Raw genomic sequence first — 18309 nt, 5'->3', positions numbered from 1 at the left:
CCAGAAGCTGTACGTCTGTTGCTAGGTTCTGAAGTGAATGTATTTGAACTAGTCAGGCTACTATGCCGACTGAATGTCTGGGTCGATGGTGTTCATTCAGAAATGGCCACACTGTTGAATGGATAGGCAGCAGGCTTTCAGTAGCTGATTCGTCACACGGTTTACCCAGAAGTCAGTGTATATCTGGGATGGTCAACCGTGGTCCTGGAACGCTACTGTCTATGAAGGCTTTTAATAAGCTGGCTCTAGTCCTGCTGTTTATAATACTTTTGTGTTGGAATGGCATTTTGTTATCAGTTCATTGATCAAACTGAATCTTACAAGAGAATAAAGTATTGCACCTGTAAAGTATATTGAGTTACCACCAAGTTGACCCTCATCAACTTGCCTCTAACGGTTGGGGTTATGGGCAAGATAAGCTTGATCTATAGGGCAACTGCTACCCAGTTGAAGGGTCTCCGTCTTGGCTAATGTTAGCTGTTATCGCTAAAGGCTTTGGGGAGCGAGGCAAAATGGGAAGTCAAGCTGAGTTTAGTGCACATTGACAAAGTGCAAACATGTACTTTGGCAGTTTCTCTCGCTCTCTCCTCTCTCCCCTCCACCTTCCTCTGTCAACACAGAGGATTGAACACACAAACTACTTGACCTGAAAACATCTTGTCACCTCAACCACTAATTGCACAAAACCTAAAAATAGGAAGTGAAGTTCTTGAAGCCAAAACAAGGTGCCAGAGGACAATCCAAAAGCAGCTTCTCTCTCTCTCCCAGTGTCTCTCCCAGTGCTAAAGCAGCTTCTCTCTCTCTCCCAGTGTCTCTCTGCCTCTCTCTCCCAGTGTCTCTCTGCCTCTCTCTCCCAGAGTCTCTCTGCCTCTCTCTCCCAGAGTCTCTCTGCCTCTCTCTCCCAGAGTCTCTCTGCCTCTCTCTCCCAGAGTCTCTCTGCCTCTCTCTCCCAGAGTCTCTCTGCCTCTCTCTCCCAGAGTCTCTCTGCCTCTCTCTCCCATCTGCCTCTCTCTCCCAGTGTCTCTCTGCCTCTCTCTCCCAGAGTCTCTCTGCCTCTCTCTCCCAGAGTCTCTCTGCCTCTCTCTCCCAGAGTCTCTCCTCTCTCTCCCAGAGTCTCTCTGCCTCTCTCTCCCAGAGTCTCTCTGCCTCTCTCTCCCATCTGCCTCTCTCTCCCAGAGTCTCTCTGCCTCTCTCTCCCAGAGTCTCTCTGCCTCTCTCTCCCATCTGCCTCTCTCTCCCATCTGCCTCTCTCTCCCATCTGCCTCTCTCTCCCATCTGCCTCTCTCTCCCATCTGCCTCTCTCTCCCATCTGCCTCTCTCTCCCATCTGCCTCTCTCTCCCATCTGCCTCTCTCTCCCATCTGCCTCTCTCTCCCATCTGCCTCTGCCTCTCTCTCCCATCTGCCTCTCTCTCCCATCTGCCTCTCTCTCCCAGTGTCTCTCTGCCTCTCTCTCCCAGTGTCTCTCTGCCTCTCTCTCCCAGTGTCTCTCTGCCTCTCTCTCCCAGTGTCTCTGCCTCTCTCTCCCATGGTCTCTCTGCCTCTCTCTCCCAGAGTCTCTCTGCCTCTCTCTCCCAGAGTCTCTCTGCCTCTCTCTCCCAGAGTCTCTCTGCCTCTCTCTCCCAGTGTCTCTCTGCCTCTCTCTCCCAGTGTCTCTCTGCCTCTCTCTCCCAGTGTCTCTCTGCCTCTCTCTCCCAGTGTCTCTCTGCCTCTCTCTCCCAGAGTCTCTCTGCCTCTCTCTCCCAGAGTCTCTCTGCCTCTCTCTCCCAGAGTCTCTCTGCCTCTCTCTCCCAGAGTCTCTCTGCCTCTCTCTCCCAGTGTCTCTCTGCCTCTCTCTCCCAGTGTCTCTCTGCCTCTCTCTCCCAGTGTCTCTCTGCCTCTCTCTCCCTCTCTCTCCCAGTGTCTCTCTCTCCCAGTGTCTCTCTGCCTCTCTCTCCCAGTGTCTCTCTCTCCCAGTGTCTCTCTGCCTCTCTCTCTCTGCCTCTCTCTCCCAGTGTCTCTCTGCCTCTCTCTCCCAGTGTCTCTCTGCCTCTCTCTCCCAGTGTCTCTCTGCCTCTCTCTCCCAGTGTCTCTGCCTCCCTATTTCTCCTCCCCTCCACCTCCCCCTCTCTAACTCACAGGTCTGTTACTCTGATAACCCGGTGCGTACATTCCCATTAGCACACGGTGACCAACGTGTTCCTCTCAGATTGATAGAGGCTGCATCCCAGATGACACCCTATTTATTCCCTTTATAGTGCACTGCTTTTGACCAAGGCCCATAGGGCTATAGAAGAAACAGGGTGCCGTTTGGGACGCTCACAGAGCCTTCCCATGGCTGCCTATGTGGGTCAGGGTGAGAGGTAAACAGCGGAGAGAGAGAAGTAGAGCAACGCAGTGTGCGCGTGGCGTAATGCGGTGGTGACAGGCGAAAGAGCTAGAGGTGCCCGGGGACCGCGCCTGAGCCGTTTTTCCACATGGGTCCTGACAACTAAGAGACGCACATACGTACAGTACACGGAAGAGTACTCCCATACAGATACGCACGGACACACACTGAACGTGTAGACACACGGACACTCTCACACAGACACTAAAGTGCATGAACACACGCACAGACAAACGCAGAGGATAATAAGTAAGACAATATGAATACAACACACATATAGGGGACGCAGAACTTCTGGTATTACGAGGTTGAGGTCAATTTCACTTCAACGAAGAAATCAGACTTGAAGAAATCAGTTTGCAATTCAAACTGTGCTTTTAGGTAAATGTCAATTTCCAACCGTTCATTGGCGCTAATAAAATGGTCTCAACGTCTAGGTCTCGACGTCTACTCTCCCAAGTCTCCACCCTGAGTGTGGGTGTACCTCACCACCATCACAGCTTGTCCACCCAGCCCCAGCACCCATGAAACCAAATGAACCTCTGAGAGAGGAAATCAATATGATGTCCCTCACTGGGCTGTGCTTGACTGGGTTGGTTACATCTAGGGCAGATTCTCATGCAACACGCTCTTTTTCTAACTCAAAATGTTCAGTAGAGACACATTTTTCTAACTCAAAATGTTCAGTAGAGACACATTTTTCTAACTCAAAATGTTCAGTAGAGATTTACGTTTTTCTAACTCAAAATGTTCAGTAGAGACTGACATGTTTAACTCAAAATGTTCAGTAGAGACTGTAGTCCTACTCAAAATGTTCAGTAGACACTAGCCTTTCTAACTCAAAATGTTCAGTAGACACTAGTCTTTCTAACTCAAAATGTTCAGTAGACACTAGCCTTTCTAACTCAAAATGTTCAGTAGACACTAGCCTTTCTAACTCAAAATGTTCAGTAGACACTAGCCTTTCAAACTCAAAATGTTCAGTAGACACTAGCCTTTCTAACTCAAAATGTTCAGTAGACACTAGCCTTTCAAACTCAAAATGTTCAGTAGACAGTCTTTCTAACTCAAAATGTTCAGTAGACAGTCTTTCTAACTCAATATGCTCAGTAGACACTAGCCTTTTTAACTCAAAATGTTCAGAAGAGACTGTAGTTCTTCTAACTCAAAATGTTCAGTAGACACTAGCCTTTAACTCAAAATGTTCAGTAGACACTAGCCTTTTTAACTCAAAATGTTCAGAAGAGACTGTAGTTCTTCTAACTCAAAATGTTCAGTAGACACTAGCCTTTAACTCAAAATGTTCAGTAGACACTAGCCTTTTTAACTCAAAATGTTCAGAAGAGACTGTAGTTCTTCTAACTCAAAATGGTCAGTAGACATTAGCATATAACTCAAAATGTTCAGTAGACAGTCTTTCTTCCTTAAAATGTTCAGTAGACAGTCTTTCTAACTTAAAATGTTCAGTAGACAGTCTTTCTAACTTAAAATGTTCAGTAGAGACTGTAGTTCTTCTAACTCAAAATGTTCAGTAGAGACTGACATGTTTAACTCAAAATGTTCAGTAGAGACTGTAGTCCTACTCAAAATGTTCAGTAGAGACTAGCCTTTCTAACTCAGTGTTCAGTAGACAGTCTTTCTAACTCAAAATGTTCAGTAGACAGTCTTTCTAACTCAAAATGTTCAGTAGAGACTGACATGTTTAACTCAAAATGTTCAGTAGAGACTGTAGTCCTACTCAAAATGTTCAGTAGAGACTAGCCTTTCTAACTCAGTGTTCAGTAGACAGTCTTTCAAACTAAAAATGTTTAGTAGACAGTTTTTCTACTCAAAATGTTCAGTAGAGGCTGTAGTTCTTCTAACTCAAAATGTTCAGAAGAGAGTCTTTCTAACTCAAAATGTTCAGTAGAGACTGTAGGTCTTCTAACTCAAAATGTTCAGTAGACACTAGCCTTTCTAACTCAAAATGTTCAGTAGAGACTAGCCTTTCTAACTCAAAATGTTCAGTAGACACTAGCCTTTCAAACTCAAAATGTTCAGTAGACACTAGTCTTTCTAACTCAAAATGTTCAGTAGACACTAGCCTTTCTAACTCAAATTGTTCAGTAGACACTAGCCTTTCTAACTCAAAATGTTCAGTAGACACTAGCCTTTCTAACTCAAAATGTTCAGTAGACACTAGCCTTTCTAACTCAAATTGTTCAGTAGACACTAGCCTTTCTAACTCAAAATGTTCAGTAGACACTAGCCTTTCTAACTCAAAATGTTCAGTAGACACTAGCCTTTCAAACTCAAAATGTTCAGTAGACACTAGCCTTTCAAACTCAAAATGTTCAGTAGACACTAGCCTTTAACTCAAAATGTTCAGTAGACACTAGCCTTTCTAACTCAAAATGTTCAGTAGACAGTCTTTCTAACTCAATATGCTCAGTAGACACTAGCCTTTTTAACTCAAAATGTTCAGAAGAGACTGTAGTTCTTCTAACTCAAAATGTTCAGTAGACATTAGCATATAACTCAAAATGTTCAGTAGACAGTCTTTCTTCCTTAAAATGTTCAGTAGACAGTCTTTCTAACTTAAAATGTTCAGTAGACAGTCTTTCTAACTTAAAATGTTCAGTAGACAGTCTTTCTAACTTAAAATGTTCAGTAGACAGTCTTTCTAACTTAAAATGTTCAGTAGACAGTCTTTCTAACTTAAAATGTTCAGTAGACAGTCTTTCTTCCTTAAAATGTTCAGTAGACAGTCTTTCTAACTTAAAATGTTCAGTAGACAGTCTTTCTAACTTAAAATGTTCAGTAGAGACTGTAGTTCTTCTATCTCAAAATGTTCAGAAGACACTAGCCTTTCTAACTCAAAAGGCGTTCATTTTTGTGGTTTAAATGGCGCTTACATGAGTTTTATGCTAAAATAGCATTGTTAAAGTTAGTGCTTATGTTACTCTCTACGGCCGGGGTTCAGTGTTTCTTCCCTGGATAGCATGCTTACTGAGACAGGCTGCTTGTCCAACAGGACATAGCCTACATAGATAATCAATGATATGGAGACCTTGGCTTCTCTGTGATAAGTTTGAACCAGCCCTAGAGCACAAGGATGTTTGTCAGAGTCAGCTGGTGTGTGTGTGTGTGTGTGTGTGTGTGTGTGTGTGTGTGTGTGTGTGTGTGTCCTGAGCTGTCGACTCGGATGTGGATCACCACGGAGACGGAGGCGCAGGCCAGACAATGACAAAGATGACCACCCCTCTCCCTCCCCACACACACTCGCCCTGTTCCTACCTCTGGGGCGATGTAGTCGGGCGTCCCACAGAAGGTGCGAGTGGTCACCCCCTCGTATATGTTCTCTTTACACATGCCAAAGTCAGCGATCTTAATGTGGCCCTCCGAGTCCAGCATCACGTTGTCCAGCTTCAGATCCCTGCAGGAGACACCCGCATCATGTGACAAGGGCCAAATGAAGACGACCATTGTATTTTAGGGCCTTTTCTACACCACTCCTGTTACTTCCTGACATTTACATTATTACATTGATTCATTCATGGTTTGACAATACACAGTGTACAGTAAACATTGATCCTAGACTGGGATAAAGTGCCTCTGAGTTGGTGTACACTGGAAGAAGACCCACCTGTAAATGACTCCTTTCTTGTGCAGGAAGGACAGGCCAACAGAGATCTCTGCTGCATAGAACCTGCAATGACATGCTCCATGTTAGACATTTATTTCAAACAGGAAGGGTTGTAACGGACTGTAATGTGCTGAACACATTCTGACAGCCTAGGTATAAGAATGAATATTTCTGTCGTCTCTCCTTCTCCTCCGTACGTTGCAGTGCCCAGTCTAGTTTCACCTCTTCCTCTCCCTTCCCCCGCTCTCTTCCAAGCCCTCTTTTGATTTATCTTTTACACACACACACACTCTCTTTTATGCCCCCTATTTATACCGACCAAAAATATAAATGCAACAATTTCAAAGATTTTACTGAGTTACAGTACATAGAACATCTAATTTATAGATTTCACATGACTGGGCAGAGGTGCAGCCACCTGGGAGTAAGGCCCAGCCAATCTGAATTAGGGCTTTATTATTAATGACAGAAATACTCCTTAGCACCCCTCCTCAGATGATCACGCAGGTGAAGAGGAAGCCGGATGTGGAGGTCCTGGGCTGGCGTGCTTACAAGTTTGAACCAGTCTGCGGTTGTGAGGCCGGTTGGATGTACTGCCAAATTCTCTAAAACGACATTGGAGGCGGCTTATGGTAGAGAAATGACATACAATTCTCTGGGATCCCCTGATTTTGTGTTAAATGCTCTATAACAAAGCTTTCTTAGTGTCCAAAAAGCTTTCTCTACCCTTAACCTTGTTCTGAACACCTCCAAAACAAAGGTCATGTGGTTTAGTAAGAAGAATACCCCTCTCCCCACAGGTGTGATTACTACCTCTGAGGGTTTAGAGCTGGAGGTAGTCACCTCATACAAGTACTTGGGAGTATGGCTAGACGGTGCACTGTTCTTCTCTCAGCACATATCAAAGCTGCAGGCTAAAGTTAAATCTAGACTTGGTCTCCTCTTTCACCCCAGTTGCCAAACTAACCCTGATTCAGATGACCATCCTACCCATGCTAGATTACGGAGACATAATTTATAGACAGGCAGGTAAGGGTGCTCTCGAGCGGCTAGATGTTCTTTACCATTTGCCACCAATGCTCCTTATAGGACACAACACTGCACTCTATACTCCCTTGTAAACTGGTCATCTCTGCATACCCGTCACAAGACCTGGTTGATGCTTATTTATAAATCCCTCTTAGGCCTCACTCCCCCCATCTAAGATATCTCCTGGAGCCCTCCTCCTCCATATACAACACCTGTTCTGCCAGTCACATTCTGTTAACGGTCCCTAAAGCACACACATCCCTGGGTCGTTTGTGTTATCAGTTCACTGCAGCTAGCGACTGGAACGAGCTGCAACAAACACTCAAACTGGACAGTTTTATCTCAATCTCTTCATTCAAAGACTCAATCATGGACACTTACTGACAGTTATGGCTACTTTCCGTGATGTATTGGTGTCTCTACCTTCTGGCCCTTTGTGCTGTTGTCTGTGTCCAATAATGTTTGTACCCTGTTTTGTGCTGCTACCATGTTGTGTTGCTACCATGTTGTGTTGCTACCATGTTGTTGTCATGTGTTGCTGCCTTGCTATGTTGTTGTCTTTGGTCTCTCTTTATGTAGTGTTTTGTCTCTTGTTGTGATGTGTGTTTTGCTCTATATTTATATTTTTATTTCTTTTTTAAATCCCAGCCCCCGTCCCCGCAGAAGGCCTTTTGCCTTTTGGTAGGCCGTCATTGTAAATAAGAATTTGTTCTTAACTGACTTGCCTAGTTAAATAAAGGTTAAATAAAAAATATTAAATATTTAATTTCAGCTAACAATTTTTTAATTTTTTTACAAATGTTTTACCTTTATTTAACTAGGCAAGTCAGTTAAGAACAAATCCTCATTTACAATGACGGCCTACCCCGGCCAAACCCGGACGACGCTGGGCCAATTGTGCGCCGATTGGGACTCCCAATCACGGCCGGATGTGATACAGCCTGGAATCGAACCAGGGGTTGTAGTGATGCCTCTTGCACTGCGAAGCAGTGCCTTAGACCGCTGCGCCACTCGGGAGCAAAAACATGGGACCAACACTTTACATGCTTGCGTTTATATTTGTATTCAGTATAAAAGGTGAAAGCGAGGGGAAAGGGTAACTTACACTGCCTGTGGCTCTTTGAACTTGCCCGCTTGTTGGATGTGGTACATGAGGTCTCCTCCAGTCACGTACTCCATGACAAAGTACAGCCGGTCCTGGGCAGAGAGGGAGACAGAGATGGGGGTGTTAAATATCACTTAACATTGTTTTTCATAATGTTTTGGGTTGGCATCTGTCCTACCGTCATATACTGTGACATGATAACAGCCGTGTCAGAAAGACAGAGGCGTTCTTCATTATACTGTAGGACCCAGTGATGAGGCTGTTGTGTAGTATTGAGTCACACATAGGGGATACGGTAGGAGTGTTAAGTAAAATGGGCGGCAGCGTAGCCTAGTGGTTAGAGCGTTGGACTAGTAACCGAAAGGTTGCAAGATTGAATCCCCGAGCTGACAAGGTACAAATCTGTCGTTCTGCCCCTGAACAAGGCAGTTAACCCACTGTTCCTAGGCCGTCATTGTAACTAATATTTTTTTAACTGACTTGCCTAGTTAAATAAATGTAAAATAAAAACTATAGAACGCAGAACAACAACATCGGAGGAAAAAGTACACCCCTCAGAAATATTTCCCATGTATGACTCGATTATGTGTAGTCAAACTGAAGTAAATCCCTCAGACAGCCTCTTTAACCGTCTGTCCTGCACTAGTCACAGGGCGACATTTTCAAAGTGCAAAACATAACATACACCTCATTATTACCCGGTGGTTCGAGCCCTGAATACTGATTGGCTAAAAGACGTGGTATATCAGACTGTGTACCACGGGTATGACAAAATATTACCATATACTGGTCTAATTACGTTGGTAAACAGTTTATAATAGCAATAAGGCACCTCGGGGGTTTGTGGTATATGGTCAATATAGCACGGCTAAGGGCTGTGTCCAGGCACTCTGCATTGCATCGTGGACTTAGAACAGCCTTTAGCTGTGGTATAAAGGCCATATACCATACCTCCTCGGGCCTTATTGCATAATTATGATCTGGAAGTATGACTTAATTTGAAACTTTCCTTCAACATTGTGCGTTCTGAAGAGGCAACTATTTATGTATTCCTCAGCTTACTAAACCCTAGTTAAATAAATCGCCTCCTTATAACGCACATTGTTGAAGAATAATTTGAAATGAAATCACACTGCGAGATTATAATAAGGTTAGCGGTATTTTATGCACTTTGCTAAACATAAGCTTGACATAACCTGTCAGACAAGGCAAATGGTTTTCTTAAACAATTACCCTCAAAGTGATCGTGGCACCTTATTGTGAAGAGGATTTGGACTTCTCATCACTTAAAATGCAAAGAATTTTAGATTTCCACATTGGGGATGTGTGTGTGTGTGTGTGTGTGTGTGTGTGTGTGTGTGTGTGTGTGTGTGTGTGTGTGTGTGTGTGTGTGTGTGTGTTCGCCACCGTACGGTGCAGATGGTGCCTGCCCTTTGTCGTCTCTGCCCAAGAGAGATTGAGGGATTAAAGATTAAGAAGGAATGAAAAGTGCTGAAAAAGCAGACAGATTAAAACAAAGAAAAAGTTAATTGACCTTTGTGTGTGTGTGTGTGTGTATACGTGGGTGGTGTACATATGTGTGTGTGTGTGTGTGTTTATGCCCCACCACAATAACCACAGCCACATCATCATCAACATCGATGGACAGCAAAAAACAAGCAATTGTGCGTTTGTGCATGCGGGCGTGCCCATATGTCCACGTGTGTGTGCGTGTGTGTCCGTATGTGTGCCCGTAGTCTCCATACCACGGTCTGGAAGCAGGAGTGGAGTGAAGTGAGGAAGGGTGGTTTGTCCTGCTGGGCCAGGACTCTCTTCTCTATCATGGTACACTCCACATCATCATCCTGGATCACCACGTCCTTCTTCAGGATCTTGATGGCGTACAGATCATCTGTGGGCTTCATCTCTGCCAGAATCACCTGGTACACAGGAACACCAGAGGTCAAAGGTTAGACCGAGGGCTTCTAATAGGTTGGCTTAATGCGGATAGTAATGCTATTAACTCAACTGTTATGTTGTTACTGTATGCTTATTAGTCAACTGACGCGTGGATATACTAATTTATTCACGTTGTGCTACATCGAGGTACGGACGGTCTAAACCGAAACATTGCATTGTATTCATTCATTGTATGACTCGGTTCTGTGTAAATTATGGATGATGTGACTATGATGTGACTCACGTACACCAACATAGACTTGGATCTTGATCAATTTCAGATTTGTCCGATAGATAACGTCCCAGGACATTCAACATGACAAGTTGGGTAGCTGATTTCAGAAGCCAATGAGAATAACTCGTGACAAATCAATGTGGGGACATTTCCCAAAAACAGAACAAGCAAGATCAACACTAAAGATCAATGGAGAATCTTCACTTGAAAGTGCTTTTCTGTCCAGGACCAGGTTTAATCTGTGTCCGGGAACCTACCACTTCACCTCCTTAAAAATGCAAGTCAAATCCTGGCTCACCTTGCCGAAGCTGCCTTTCCCCAGCACGGCCAGGAAGTTGAAGTCGGTGAGTTTGACAGAGTCCAGGTTGTTAGAGGGCAGATTAGACGTGCTGTCATCTGACGGCGAGATCACCTTCTTAGTACCAGGGCCCAGCTTGGCTTTCTATGTGTGGTGAGGAGAGGGGAATGGGGTGAGAGACACACACGACACACTCACACACATTGCTGTGCAGCCTTTTATAAACACACTATAACACAATTCTAAATAAAAAATGTAGTTAAAAAAAAAAATTCACTTTGGAGGAGATGGAACACAGATAGACACAGAGGGTATACAAAAGTAAATATGGAATTACAGTACACGTGTTGAATACTCCTGACTTTGCCATTATGCTAACCTATTATGGCAAAATAACTCCCCTTTTTGTGGCGTGACAAGACACCCTTAGGTCAAAATGTTGAAATTCATCTAACCACATTTGAATGAATTACTGTCAAACCCCTCGGTGATAATGCATTGTCATTGGTCAGTGTACCATCCAATCAAGTATCAATCGCAACGCTAAAGTGTGTCCACTACGTGCTCTTACAAAACTTCGAAGCTCGTCAAGTCATGCTTGGTTCAGAATCAGAGCGAGACGGTAAAACTCTCGTGGCCTCGAACACACACATGCACTACACACACCCGTTTTCACACACTCTTGCGACCTCCATTCCCTCCGGAGGCCTATTCCATCTGTTATCCAGGCAGTGGGAACATGAGTGTCACAACGGCCTGGGTACCATCCTCATTCTTCACCCTCACTCACAGGTGTCAAATCTCTCCGCGCACGCACTCACACACACACACCTCAAGAGCTTGGGCCAAATCGAGCGGCTGGCACAGTCATGCTAAACCTGGTCCACAGTACAGCTCACCTCGTCTGTCTAGTACACTGGACAGGCTGGCAGCCACGCACATTACAAACTGCACACAACAATAAAGCTGCCCATTTGTGTAGAATATATGACAATCCAAATCAACTGACCCAAAGACATTTGATCCCATTGGAATCTGTCCAATAAATTGACACGTCACGTGTGTGAGGTGCTCTGTGTCAATATACTGCCGTTTCCCCCCTTGGTGTTCATGGCTAGACGAGGTGCAATAAACTGGTCAGGCGGCTTTAGTTTGGTTAATGGCGTCTGCACACAAGTCCAGATCATTCCTAGCCCCTCACCTTCTTCACTTCACGTAAACCTGACAGGACGTGATAGGCATGAGCAACAGGTTAAAGCTCCACCCTGCCCTCTGATAGGCTAGGTGAAGACTTCGCCATATTGCTTACACCCGTCCACTCCCGTCCATATTCAGACAGGTGTCTATGCTACAGTGGCTAGGGGTTGTTTACCGGGCGGGGCCTAGAAATAGCTAGTAAGGCATAGGCAGCACACTATTGGGCGAAGCAGACCACAGCACACCTATAAGCGAAGCCAACGAGAGGAAGAGACTCGCGAAAGCGGCCTCACTTCCTCTCGGACGCACCTGAACTTTGGCTTTGTTGGCTTTGTCCTTTGCCTGGCCCTGTAACCACAGCGGGGGAGAGGTGAACAAAGAACGGCTGACAGCTGAAACACAGCCATACTTTCAGAAGCACTACCATACAGACATGCTTTATCTCAGGAGCACAGTCGCTCATAAGACTAACACATTACCAACACAGGCACACTATCTCAGGAGCACAGTCACTCATAAGACTAACACATTACCAACACAGGCACACTATCTCAGAAGCACAGTCACTCATAAGACTAACACATTACCAACACAGGCACACCATCTCAGAAGCACAGTCACTCATAAGGCTAAACACATTACCAACACAGGCACACCATCTCAGAAGCACAGTCACTCAAGACTAAACGCATTGACAACACAGGCACACCATCTCAGGAGCACAGTCACTCATAAGACTAAACGCATTGACAACACAGGCACACTATCTCAGGAGCACAGTCACTCATAAGGCTAAACACATTGACAACACAGGCACACTATCTCAGGAGCACAGTCACTCATAAGGCTAAACACATTGACAACACAGGCACACCATCTCAGAAGCACAGTAACTCATAAGGCTAAACACATTACCAACACAGGCACACCATCTCAGGAGCACAGTCACTCATAAGGCTAAACGCATTGACAACACAGGCACACTATCTCAGGAGCACAGTCACTCATAAGACGAAACGCATTGACAACACAGGCACACCATCTCAGAAGCACAGTCACTCATAAGACTAAACGCATTGACAACACAGGCACACCATCTCAGAAGCACAGTCACTCATAAGACTAAACGCATTGACAACACAGGCACATTTTATTTCAGGAGCACAGTCACTCATAAGACTAAATGCATTGACAACACAGGCACATTTTATTTCAGGAGCACTCGCTCATAACACCAAAGCACTGAAACAATTGATCTCAGGAGCACGGGTCGCTCATAACACTATCACACTGACGTAAAGGAACATGTTATTTCAGTAGCACAGTCGCTCCTACTGGGTTTACAACGAAGTGCTATGGGGCCATCTAGTGGTAACGGGTGGAAACTCCAACTATGGTTTTCTTACTACGTTTCTTTCTCTCACTAACAAAAGACAAAACAAACGCATTCAGAATCATTTAGAATCATTTAGAGTTTGTCTAGAGTGCCATTTCCTTTACAAGGGGTCAGTTTGACAAATTCCTAAGCAAAAGACAAAGACCACAAACTGACACTATGAAATTTAGGGTCTAGAACCATAAACCAGCATGTCATAAATTATGCGTTTCATGATAACTTTATGTAATGATACAGAATGCATTCAGAAAGTATTCTGACTCCTTGACTTTTTACAGATTTTGTTACATTACAGCCTTTTTCTAAAATAGATTTTTTTTTAATCCCTCATCAATCTACACACATTACCCCATAATGATGAAGCAAAAACAGGATTAGACATTTTTGCAAATGTATTAGACATATCACATTTACATAAGTATTCAGATCCTTCACCCAGTATTTTGTTGAAGAACCTTTGGCAGCGATTACAGCCTCGAGTCTTCTTATGTATGACGCTACAAGCTTGGCACACCTGTATTTGGGAAGTTGCTCCCATTCTTCTTTGCAGATCCTATCAAGCTCTGTCAGGTTGGATGGGGAGTGTCGCTGCCAAGCTATCTTCAGGTCTCTCCAGTGATGTTTGATCGGGTTCAAGTCCAGGCTCTGGCTGGGCCACTCAAGGACATTCAGAGACTTGTCCCGACGCCACTCCTGGCTGTGTGCTTAGGGTCGTTGTCCTGTTGGAAGGTGAACCTTCGCCCCAGTCTGAGATCCTGAGCAGAGCGTTCTCGCTGTATTTTGCTCTGTTTATCTTTTCCACAATCCTGACTAGTCTCCAAGTTTCTGCCGCTGAAAAACATTTCAAGCATGGTGCTGCCACCACCATGCTTCACCGTAGGGATGGTGCCAGGTTTCCTCCAGACGTGACGCTTGGTATTCAGGTCAAAGAGTTCAATATTGGTTTCATCAGAACAGAGAATCTTGTTTCTCATGGTCTGAGAGTCTTTTGGTGCCTTTTAGCAAACTCCAAGCGGGCTGTCATGTGCCTTTTACTGAGGAGTGGTATCTGTCTGGCCACTACCATAAAGGCCTGATTAGTGGAGTGCTGCAGAGATGGTTGTCCTTCTGGAAGGTTCTCCCATCTCCACAGAGGAACTCTGTAGCTCTGTCAGAGTGACCATCAGGTTCTTGGTCACTTCCCTGACCAAGGCCCCTCTCCCCAACTACTTAGTTTGGCCGGGCAGCCAGCTCTAGGAAGAGTCTTGGTGGTTTCAAACTTGTTCCATTTAAGAATGATGGAGGGCACTGTGTTCTTGGGGACCTTCAATGCTGCAGAAATATTTTAGTACCCTTCCCCAGATCTGTGCCTCGACACAATCCTGTCTCGAGGCTCTACAGACAATTCCTTCAACATCATGGCTTGGTTTTTGCTCTGACATGCACTGTCAACTGTGGGACCTTATATAGACAGGTGTGTGCCTTTCAAAATCATGTCCAATCAATTGAATTTACCACAGGTGGACACCAATCAACTTGTAGAAAAATCAAGGATGATCAATGGAAAACGGATGAACCTGAGCTCAATTTCGAGTCTCATAGCAGAGGGTCTGAAATGTAAATAAGGTATTTCTGTTTTTTATTTGTAATAATTTTGCTAAAAAAAATAAATAAAAAAATAAGGTTTTCACTTTGTCATTAAAATGCGGAAAAAGGGAAGGGGTCTGAATACTTTCTGAATGCACTGTAAATTGTGCTGTATTCGAGTCACTGCACCTACATGCAATGCATTTTAAAACCTGGCTTGATACTGCCCTCTTGTGGCTAAGCGCTGAACAACGTGAGAGAAATCAACTCATCAAATCAAAGTTTATTGGTTGCGTACACAGTTTAGCAGATCTATTAGCGGGTCCAACGAAATGCTTGTGTTTATAAAAATATAGTAAAAGCCACATTATGGCCCTATAAAATCGACACTGAACAAATGGAGAAGGGCCTAACTAACTGTACTGTCCATCTTTGTATTGACCTCTCATTGCTATAGGCACACAGCTTAACTTCAACCCCTGTAGTGCTCTAGTGTAGACCAAGCAGCCAAAAATAACCTATATGCTAAAAAGGAGGAAGATCAAATATGACCAGATAGTGATGAGAAAGACAAAGAAAAAAACAGACAAAAAGTTTGATGACAGACAGAGCGACAATCAGACACCATACACAGACAGACATTATACTGTACACAGACAGACATTATACTGTACACAGACAGACATTATACTGTACACAGACAGACATTATACTGTACACAGACAGACATTATACTGTACACAGACAGACATTATACTGTACAGACAGACATTATACTGTACACAGACAGACATTATACTGTACACAGAGAGACATTATACTGTACACAGGCAGACATGGATGGGAAAATTTTACTAACAATCTCCTTCCAACCAGTTACAGCCCAATGATGAGTCCCCAATTCCCACCCCCTATATCCCCACCCGCTTTCCCTATGCCTAGTCCATCCAGGTTAGGTGTATGTGACTGCAGTATCCACAGACACCCCCTACACAGTTGAGGGAGGAATAGGAGGAGGAGTGAGAGGTCCCGTGTGGCTCAGTTGGTAGAGCACGGCGCTTCCAACGCCAGGGTTGTGGGTTCGATTCCCACGGGGGGGGACCAGTACCCAAAAAGTATGAAAATATATAAACTCCCTACTGTAAGTAACTCTGGATAAGAGCGTCTGCTAAATGACCAAAACATGAGATATAATAAAGAAGAAGAGGTGGAGGACTGGTAGACGAGAAAAAAAGATGAGGGAAGGAGAAGAACAGAGTGTGTTGGGAATGTGGGTGGTGGGTTGGCTGCAATGTCCCTGTAATGAACAGGCACTGAAACATGTATCTATCATCATACACTTCTGTCCTTGGGGTCTACAGAGGTTAAGGCCTGTTTTCCTATTGGATGATATGAGGAAGTCGCCCTGTAGGACACTTGTATTTTCAGCATCTTGTATTTGTATACTATCCTATTTTATTGTGGAAGTAGCCTACCTGTATGTATACAGTTCCATAAACGCTATCTTTGTGGTGAATAATATTTATATAAAGAAAAGAAATATACATTTTTATTGTGGAACAATTTTCAGTCACATTTCCCTTCCAGCTTGATAGCTTTACACTTGGTTTTCTCAACCCAAGACGAGGCTATTTACAGCTCAAGACCATGATTTATGAGAGCAATTCCTGCGATCTGATGGCTCTTGTTCATGCGCTAATTCCAACCCCACACTGAGAACAAATTGTTAGTAAATTGGATCTATTTGCAGTAGCCTTAAACCACGTACAAATGATCAGAGCGGAAGGGAGTGATTGGACACAAAGGAGGTAGACGAAAAGAGGAAGACAAAAGAGGAACAGAGGCGAGGAAAGGAGACAGCGGATGGGAGGACGGGAGCGAGGAGAGGAGCAGAGGAGAGGAGAGATACCTTTAGGAAGTGATAGTTAATTTGGCAATCCTGGAAGAGAGGGAGAGAGATGGGGGGAAAAGGGAGGAGAGAAACTCAGGCATTAGATTTGACAAGACAAAGGGTGGGCATCCAGAGGTCTCACAGAGCACAGATGAGAGATGAGGAAGTGTTACGGTAAGGGAGAGGGAGAAAATGGAAGAGAGAGAGAAGGGCAGGCAGAGAGTGAGAGTGAGGAGGGAGACCAGGGGAAGAGTGATAGGGAGAGACAGGAAGAAGGAGGAAGAGACAGACAGAGAGAGAGAGAGAGCAATTTTCTTTGACCAAACTTGTCTCAGTCAGACAGACACAGTAGTAACTGTAAACAACAACAGGAAGTGACCTCAGCTCATTAACCCCTAACCTCTTGGGCATACCAGCCAAAGTGAGAATGATCTTTTACAAAGCACCTACATTTGTGAAAGACATGGAAGAAATATTGTCTAATACCACACATACCAACCTTAAGATATCTTGTCAGTGGGCCACAGAAATAGACCAACTAGTCAGGATTACAATTAAGCACTATAGACAGGAACATCTTGAGCCCTCACACTCTCTAGTTCACATTGCTTCATTTGTCTAGCCTGGTAACCCATGGCAATCCAAGCACACAGAGCACAGCACGTCGGAATACCAAAGGGTTGTTCATTTGAAATAAATTAGGGGAAAAAAACAAACCACAGAGTATTTGAATAAGAGATGTGCTACAATTTAGTTAACGTCCAAAAAATGGCATCCTATTCCCTATCTAGTGCACTACTTTTGACCAGGACCAATAGGGCTCTGTTCAATGGGCTCTGGTCAAAAGTAGTGCACTAAAAAGGGAATAGGGTGCCATTTGGGACCTGAACTGTATTGGCTCTCTTTAAAACATCAAAATGGCTGTGTAAAGTAAGGACACACAAACAGGCAAAGAGACGTTTGTTTCCCTTGACGAGCACACGTCTTCCCTTCTCCCTTTACCAGGTTAGAAGTGTTCACAGCAGACACGGCTTGTTATTGATACAATGTACAAGCTTGTGTGTGTGTGCGTGTGGCTTTGTGTGTGTGTGTGTGTGTGTGTCATATGTGCAAAAAGTCATCAACATAAGGGAATTTCGGATATTTTTTTGGAACCAAAATCCAATAACAGGGTGACAATTTTAGTTGATTTCATGTTTAATTCACATTAGCTGACAACTCAACCAAATGTAAATCAAAACTAGACATTGAACTGATGTCTGTGCCCAGTGGGTACTGTATTGTGAAAGTGTGGACAGTTATTGTTGAATGACTCCCATCTCAAAAAACGGTCTATAAAGTCCTATTATACTGTATGTGCAACAAACCACCACAGAGTTTCAAATAACCTCCTAGAATAATGACTAGCTGTCTGTATTGTGAGGGTAGAGGACAGTTGTCTGTGTTGTGAGGGTAGAGGACAGCTGTCTGTATTGTGAGGGTAGAGGACAGTTGTCTGTGTTATCAATAGGAGATAGACATCCTGCTGTGTCTGTTGTGCTGTAGATGACGTGGGACGTGTATAACAGGTGGGAGTCAACCCCTCCATCCCTGCACTAAAACCCCTCCATCCCTGCACTAAAACCCCTCCATCCCTGCACGCTAACCCCTCCATCCATCCACG

The 18309-nt window shown here is 44.3% G+C and overlaps 1 protein-coding gene and 1 non-coding gene across 3 annotated transcripts in view; one reads left to right on the top strand and one right to left on the bottom strand.

Annotated features, from left to right (window-relative positions):
* Positions 1–18309, bottom strand: part of LOC139568716 (protein kinase C alpha type-like) — a 220610-nt gene that overhangs the window by 42693 nt on the left and 159608 nt on the right. Inside the window, exons 9-14 of one of the 2 annotated variants that reach the window (XM_071390747.1) lie at positions 16665–16694; positions 10597–10740; positions 9871–10044; positions 8126–8217; positions 5992–6054; positions 5643–5781 (exon numbers count right to left, since the gene is read on the bottom strand). In XM_071390747.1, the coding sequence (XP_071246848.1) occupies positions 5643–5781; positions 5992–6054; positions 8126–8217; positions 9871–10044; positions 10597–10740; positions 16665–16694 (642 nt within the window). The remainder of the gene's footprint in view (positions 1–5642; positions 5782–5991; positions 6055–8125; positions 8218–9870; positions 10045–10596; positions 10741–16664; positions 16695–18309) is intronic. The other variant, XM_071390748.1, reaches the window with a different exon arrangement.
* On the top strand, positions 15781–15859 carry trnag-ucc (transfer RNA glycine (anticodon UCC)). Its single transcript has one exon. It is a non-coding gene; the product is annotated as a tRNA-Gly (tRNA).

The sequence above is a fragment of the Salvelinus alpinus genome, chromosome 2, assembly GCF_045679555.1.
Source record: "Salvelinus alpinus chromosome 2, SLU_Salpinus.1, whole genome shotgun sequence".
NCBI lineage: Eukaryota > Metazoa > Chordata > Actinopteri > Salmoniformes > Salmonidae > Salvelinus > Salvelinus alpinus.
This window is presented reverse-complemented; position numbering and strand designations above follow the sequence as displayed.